Consider the following 7,918-nt stretch of genomic DNA (forward strand, 5'->3'; position numbering starts at 1 on the left):
GGCTAACATAGCTTACCTTCCTCTTTGTCTGGTCTAAACTGGTCTTCAATGGCATTTCTATCTGCGTGAGGTAGCATGGACATGCTTCATTAGCTTAACTAGCATTAACAATGCACACACCCACCGCGTGTTCCAATGAAAAGCATACAACGTCAACACATTTCAGTATAACACACCAATTACTATATTACTCACGTTTGACAAAGTGGAGCAGGGTTTCTATGTACCGAGAAGTGGGTAGTTTAATGAGTCTGTTGACGACAAAACCTCCGCGCACACACACAGCCAAGGCAAGCTACCTGAATCAGTAGCGTGGGGTGGGGAAAAATGTAGGGGAAGCCAATGTTTTTGGGTCGGGGGGGGTGGTCAATAACGTAACCAGATGAGTGATTACAGCGCCCGGTAACATTTTACACACATTTGTATCATACAGATGCACGCACTCTCCAGCTGAAACTCTCTCGTCTTATTAATTTAAGCATTTTCTTATTAATTTATGCCAACCTCCCCCCACCAATGCAATACCAGCCGCTCAATGCGCAGTGCAGATTCGGTAATTAATAAATAAGAAGCATTCATTCACAAACTAAATCAGGAGACCTTTAAAGTTTTACGTTCACATCAAAGTATCAGTATGCGTTGTGTTGATAATGGACGAGACCCGCCGAGTCAGCGTAAAGTTGAGACGATCTCTGTTTAATGTCTGAATCTGATAACAGATAAAATGATCAGTTTTACATACATTTCCCTCAGTGACTCCTCTCATTGCTTGGAACGTTTACAAAAAGGGAAGAGGAAACGTGAGGGACACAATATATACAAAAAGTAAAATCACAAAGAAAGGAAATGAAAGTCCTCACAACAATAAACTCCTGAGCACAGCTCTCCGACCTTGCCAGGTATTTAACATTCAATAAAATGAAGAACACAGAATAAAATAATATAAAACACAGAATGTGTGTGATTATACAAAATTAAATTAAATAAACCCCACTGCATATTTACATCTGTTACACTAACACACATGGCAAGTGCAGCAACAGTCCTCGTCTCTGTAATTAGTTCAGTCCGTAGTCCAAAAGTAACACAAAAATATAAACAATCTCATCTATTCAGGTGATCGGGCCCTATATGGCATGCTATCTGCGGTGCTGATTTTCAGATAGCAGCACCCTGTGCTAATTAAACAACTGCAATAAAACAACTACTTCAGACTGAACACCTGCAGCTAAATCCAGGCAAGCAATGCACAATAACCAACAGAACCACATCAGAAATTGCACACATAGCTACACGGGCAGTTCAGCCAACAGGTATGCACAGAGAGAAAGGGGTGTGCATTTCACTCACCCTATTTGAAGAGGAAGGCCATTCTCCTGTCTTTCATGGTAGCGAAGTGGTCAATAACAATGTCATAGAACTTCCCAGCGGCCTTTAGGTCCTCCACAACAACAGAGTCAATGGATATTGTGGCTAGGTTGACAAGTCTGTCCTGTCCACACGTGTTCCTCAGATACGTTTTGATCCTTTTAAGACAGGAAAAGGAGCGCTCTGCTGATGTGCTGGTGGCTGGTATCGTGAGCATGAGCTGGAGCAGCTTGTAGACCTCGGAGAGTGTGCCCTGTAGGTCATCCTCAATAAGAAGCTGTATCAGCTCTCCTGGTGGCTTGTGAAACAACCTGTTGTTGTACAGCGTGTGCAGCTCATTCCTTAACTTCTGCTCATCAAAGAATGGATACGTGTTGATCAGCTGAGCCAGCTCACTGCTGGGAAATGCATCAGGGTTGCAGAACGATGTGAATGATGTGTGTTCCAGTATCCGAAAAAAGTGCAGGTGCTCCATATCTGCAAATCTTTGGGTCATGTGTAACACTATGCCGTCAACAATCTGGAAGTAAAGACGCCGGAAAGACACAACCGTTTCCTCGTCTCCTTCTTGGTGCTGGTTAAACCCTTGCTCCAGGTCGTCCCAGCCGCGGCGACGTCGTTTACGTCGGGGCACAGGATCGCCGACTGCTTTGACCGTGTCATCGTAAATGCGACTGAATGTCTCATCTGTTCTTGTGGCTTTGAGAGCGCTGAGAGTGCTCATGATCCGATCCTGGCATTTTTTGATGTCCGCCGTCTTGCTTTGCAGAACCTGGAAGAGTGGTTCTGTGAGGCCGAAAATGGACTGAAAGACCCCGAGCAGGAAGGTGAAGTCAAAATCCTCAAGTTTTTGCTTCAAGGAAGCACTCTGTGCAATGGTCTCTTTGTCCCATCCCGGCTCTGTCATTATCCTGTCAAAAGCGATACAGAGCGACCCGCGTCCTTCATGGATGGCGTGTACTGCGCGGCTTTTAAAATTCCACCTCACAGCAGAACCCCCTGGTACACGCACAGCTCGATCAACTTCAGACAGTAGTGCTGATCTCTTACATGAACGTGAGAAAAAATTGTGGAAGGCATCGAGATTGGCAAAAAACAGTTTGGCTGCTTGGATGTTGTTTGTGCCTTGTGCTAAAACCAAATTTAATTTGTGAGCATAGCAGTGGATGAATAGCGCATTGGGGCAGTGTGCTTTCACTAAAGCCTGAACGCCACCGTGCTGTCCACTCATGCAGCTAGCTCCGTCATAAGTCTGACAAATCAGTTTGTTTGTTGGGCTGTAGTTCCCGATGGCTCTCATGACAACTGATGTTACAGCTTTTGCATCTCTTTCTAAGCTGACATCAAAAAAGCCGAGGAAACGTTCACACACACTGCCTTTTTCATTCACATATCTGATTATGATAGTGAGTTGGCACTTATTGGAGATGTCTGATGTGTCATCCACTTGTACAGCAATGAAAGGAGAAATGTGTATTTCTTTATCAGTCTCATCCTGGATACAACGAGCTATGCTCTCAATTATGTCATTTTGTATGGTGTTTGACATACCGCTGAAGACTGTTGACGATCCCAAGTGCTCCGCGAGTGCAGTGTCAAACTCTGCAAATGCACGTACCAGCTCTAGAAAATTGCCCCTGTTAGAGCTGCCAGCGGCCTCATTGTGTCCCCTGAATGCTTGTTCTTGACGCGCAAGGTACAGGGCAGCAATGATGAGTTTCCTCAGAATATCCCGGTTCTTTTTTACTTGTTCGTTGTGCTTCTTTGTGCTAATGGTTCTTGCTACATCCAGAGTCTCGTCAATCCTGACGCGTCCAAAAAGCTTTAATTTCACAGCACAATCTATATGATTTTTAGATTTACCGTGCCTCTCAATTGCCCGTGACAGGTTGGCAAGGTCGATGAATCCTGAAGTTGCCCAAGGATTGTTCAGGGAGCACGAACCCTTGTCAAAAAGAAGACATGGCCAGCAAAATAGACGCTGAAGTTTAGCGCTTCCAGTTAGCCACTCCGTGCGGACATAATTGTCCTCATTGAACGTCCGATTAGATCCCTTATTCCTCTGTGTACACAGCTCGAGAAGGTCCTCGCTGCGGAACGCGGAATGGGGCGGGGTCGGATAAAAGGCGGGGTCGGACGTCCGACCCCTCCTCCGCCCCATTCCGCGACCCCGCCTTGTGAGTCCACATTACACATCAGCTGTTTCCCTACCGCCAAGAAGAAGAAGAAGAAGAAGAAGAAGAAGAAGAAGAAGAAGAAGAAGAAGAAGAAGAAGAAGAAGAAGAAGAAGAAGAAGAAGAAGAAGAAGAAGAAGAAGAAGAAGAAGAAGAAGAAGAAGAAGAAGAAGAAGAAGAAGAAGAAGAAGAAGAAGAAGAAGAAGAAGAAGAAGAAGAAGAAGAAGAAGAAGAAGAAAAAAGATCCATGTGATCACCTAGTTGGTCTGTTTGTCCGCGTTATTACATTTGAAGACGATTATACATCATCATTATCATGGAAGGGAACGACCGAAGGTAATAAATGATGTATTATGCAACCCAGTAGACATTCGCTGCCAAGTTCCTATACCTTGTAAGTTGTCTGTATGGCCATACCAATAAGTTAGCGCAGCATGCTTGGTCTTGAAATGTTCGTAAGAATCCATAGATGTAGAATATCTACATTGTTCATCTTGATGTGTTTTTAAATTCTTACAAACCAACTGAATCGATCTGCTTAAAGAAATAACATTTGATACATGTAGACTCTGATTTGAATGTATTCCATTTTGTGTTCTTCCTTAGACACCATACCATTCTTACTGAGGGAGAAGGACCTGTGACCCTTATCAGTGCCTGCTCTTATCAGACTGCAGAAAGGCATTTGGTGATTAACCACATAAAAAATCATGCAACGGTGAAAAAATAAAGGTAAAAGCCAATGTTAGGGCATAACTTGAACAACAAACAAAATGCATGTGAACAGACAACATACATATGTATATATAGGTACTTTATTTATCCCAAAGGAAAGTGATACACAAGCAAGGTAGAAAGATACATATTTAAAATACTAGTAAAGGGTAAAAGTAAACAAGTAGAAAACTGAGGTATTACCTTTATACTGGTGTACAGCAGAAATAGCCTTAAATATGCACTGTAAATATACTGCATCTATAAGCATATAAGCACTACATACATACAGTACATGTATTGCTACCAAAAAGAGCTGCAAACTATTGTTAACTGTCAGCCACTGTCAGTTGCAGCACACAAAGGTTAAAGGTAGCATATAATAATGTTAAAATGTGCAACAAAAAAGAGGAGTAAAAGTAGCTATTTTTTTCATTTTAGTTTTTCCTAAAAAAGGTTGGAGACTGTTATAGAACGATACATTTGACAATTTTAAGCTTGAAAAATTAAGCTTAAGAGGAACAGGTGGGGCTTGAAAAGGCCCACCTGTTCAAAGTGGGGAATGACAGAAAAAGTTTGAGAACCACTGCGGAGAAACACCCCTTTATAAGTAGTGCTATGGCGGCATCTCAGTGGTGCTCTGCAAAGAATATGGGAGATAAAGTCATCCTGCCACAAATTATTTCCATGGCCCCACTGGACAGAGAAGCAGCTCTCCATAACCTTGGTGAAGCCAGCAACCTGCGGGACGAAGACAGCTGGGAAGACAGGATGGACCCATTTATGTTCAGGTTCAAATTTGAGTCGGACTATTTAATGTTTTTTGAGCAGTGCATTGACAAAGAAAACCTTAAGGTTCATGACTGTTTTGAAGAGCGCGGTTGAATGTTTGCATCAGCAAAGCCTTTCACTGTTGTATAGATTTTTTTTTTGTATACTTGGTTTGGTTTTTATATTTACTGTATTTGCTTTTTCGGTTCTGTTATCTTAATGATTGTTCTGTTATATGATAAATGTTGTAAATAATAAATGCTTTTTCTATCATTCTATGAAATGCAGTGCAATGTATCATTTGAAATATATGGACTAGATATGAGTATGCACAGAACTAACTAAATGAATAATCAATTAAAACAAATATTAAATAATATACTTAAATACACTAATATATCAATTAAAACAAATATTAAATAATGAACTTAAATACACTAATAGAAAATATGACTTTTTATACCACATATTTAAATACATTCATGCATTTAATTAGTATGAAGTTTTTTAATTATATTTAGTCGAGTGCAGATTTGTATTTGTACTTATTGTAGTTGTCCAGCAGATGATGCTGTTTGTGTCATTAAGATATCCATACACCCCGCCCATCGGACGTCCAGCCCCGCCCACATCCGACCCCGCCCCATTCCGCGTTCCGCAGCCAGGGCATATGGAGAGGCGAAGTCACGCCCATCTACTTCCGGACCATGGGACCCCGGAAGCGAAAAATGTACATTGAATTCAATGGAGAGAGAACACATATCTTTTGATCCCGTTTGAATTGTGCCACGAACTACACATATGATGTTTGTCAATCTTAAACAATCATTTCCATGTCAAAAAAGTCACATTTTGTCGTAAAACTGCTGAAATATAAGACTATGAAAAATACGCTACTACAAAGACTACAAATCCCAAATCCCATTCTGGGTCGCGTAAGTGATGTCACAGGCATGCTCGGTGATTTATAATAAGACTCGTAATTAAAGCGAAGAAGAAGAAGATCTCATAACTGATGTATTCCCTCCAATAAATTATAGATCGCTAAAAATAAATTCACTTTTACAAGATGCCTGTGTGCTTTGTACCAGGTTGTAGTCATAAAAGTGATCATACCACTTGCTCCTTCTATCGATTCCCGTCTGATGAAAGGACCAGGAGTCGCTGGATCAGACATATCAGGTAATATCATAGGTAATATACATGTTGTGCATGTTCATGTGCATAGTCAAGTTAGCTACCTAGCTAGTAGCGACGAGTAGCGAGCACGTTAGTTAGCATTACATTACTTAGCCTTGTCATTTTTAGTAGCCTTACCATGAAGTTATTATTTTATTACATGAAGTAAACCAAAATGTTAAACAGTAACCAAACATGATGGTAAGTATTTCGTGAAACTTTTGAAGAGTAGCCTACTGCGCCCTCCACCGGGTGCTAAGGAAGCAGTTTAGGGAGAGTCGAAGGCAGGCAGGGAGCTTTGCATGACATTCTTCTGGACGTGTTTCATTGTGATGACAATCTGTTTGTTGGAAAGACAGTCATTGTGTGCTTATTGAGAGAAAATTGTTAGAAGAGATAATTATTCAAAGTGTTTTTACTTTAAAGTGTTGTTACTGACCTTTTTCTCTTTTATTTTATTTACCTCACCTGTAACTGCTGAGACGTTGAGGAACATGCACACTGACCTGCTCTGGCAACCTGATTTCCACTGTACGTAATAGTATTTGGTTATGGTATATTATTTATATACATCAAAGGCACAATGCACCCCCCAGAGACACACATGTATTGAGTGTGATATTTTGCATAGGTCATGTGAAATCATCTTTACATACTAGAAAACTGTAGGAGCGGCAACTTGTTTTGAAATTGAATTTTTAATATCCGATAATAAAGTTGATCTGTTTTCTTTATTCTTCTCTCTTCCCAGCTCCATCCATCACCATTCTCTGTTCCTGCAGGTCCTGCTTGCTAATCAATGCTCATATTTTTTTACACAATTACAAATAAAGTCATTGTATTGTATGACATGAAGTTGTGCTTCATTCGGAGTCAATAATAAATTCATTCTGCCTTCAACTGCGCAATGATTGTGGACTGCACCGACATCCATGTAGCTGCCCCCCAGTAAGATGAACCAAGCAAAGAGGGTCACCATCATGCCCAAGGACATCCAGCTGGCCCGCCGCATCCGCGGAGAGAGGGCTTAGACTGACCTGAGACCAGCACACCCAAACACAACGGCTCTTTTAAGAGCCACCTACATTTTCAAAGAGTTGCAATCCTACGTTATTATAATGATTAAACTGGTTCATGTATCACTTAGTTTACTGAACCGTGATGAATGAAAGTGAAATGAGTGAGGTAGTGGTTTACTGAAGTTACAAAGACATTAATATATGAGTAACAGGTCAGTGTAAACACAAGCTTCTGTCAATTATGGATCATTCAAACTATTTATATAAAAATATGTAATAAAGTTCTAAAACAAGTATTCGGTATATTCCTTGATAGCTTTTGGAGAAGGTTGTTTTTAAGTTTACTAAAATCTATCGTTTCAACTGTTTCACTTTATAAAAAAGGAACCGGTGAGTAGAGCATCATTGAGTTTCTTATTCTGTCAGTAAATTATCCAAATGAATGTTTTTCATTATTTTAGTCAACCATAAACAAATTGATTGTACCTTTTAATGATGACCTTACATGGTCGGCAAAGTTAAATTAACTTCAGAAAATCAAATCTGTTCTGAGAAAAAAATAATAAATGTTTAAAGATAGGAACTTGCCATCCCACTGAAAAACAGTCCGTAGAGATTTAAAGGCATAGTTGTAGTTCAGTCCAACGTTTCATTTGGATTCATTTGACAACAGTCAACTATTTTCATAAAGAA

At 40.5% G+C, this 7,918-nt stretch overlaps 1 protein-coding gene across 4 annotated transcripts; it reads left to right on the plus strand.

Moving 5' to 3' along the window:
- Positions 1-3,466: 3,466 nt before the first annotated feature.
- Positions 3,467-5,853, plus strand: LOC117532879 (NF-kappa-B-activating protein-like). Of its 4 annotated transcripts, none has more exons than XR_004566944.1 (3): positions 3,467-3,878; positions 4,149-4,274; positions 5,615-5,853. XR_004566944.1 is itself a non-coding variant. In XM_034196455.1 (2 exons), exons 1-2 carry the CDS (start codon positions 3,473-3,475, stop codon positions 4,184-4,186), a joined length of 444 nt encoding a protein of 147 aa, XP_034052346.1. In that variant the 5' UTR covers positions 3,467-3,472; the 3' UTR covers positions 4,187-5,305. The 4 variants fall into 4 exon arrangements, 1 of the variants encoding a protein (XP_034052346.1); XR_004566946.1 differs by having other exon boundaries at positions 5,590-5,820; XR_004566945.1 differs by having other exon boundaries at positions 5,593-5,820.
- Positions 5,854-7,918: the final 2,065 nt, after the last annotated feature.

This window comes from Gymnodraco acuticeps, unplaced genomic scaffold (genome assembly GCF_902827175.1).
Source record: "Gymnodraco acuticeps unplaced genomic scaffold, fGymAcu1.1, whole genome shotgun sequence".
Taxonomy (NCBI): domain Eukaryota; kingdom Metazoa; phylum Chordata; class Actinopteri; order Perciformes; family Bathydraconidae; genus Gymnodraco; species Gymnodraco acuticeps.

Excerpts from the sequence above, each read along its gene's own strand:
- LOC117532879 (XM_034196455.1), top strand. The coding sequence starts at position 3,473 with ATGGGGCGGGGTCGGATAAAAGGCGGGGTCGGACGTCCGACCCCTCCT. Across the intron at positions 3,879-4,148 it reads ATGGAAGGGAACGACCGAAG|ACACCATACCATTCTTACTG; the intron begins GTAATAAATGAT and ends GTTCTTCCTTAG.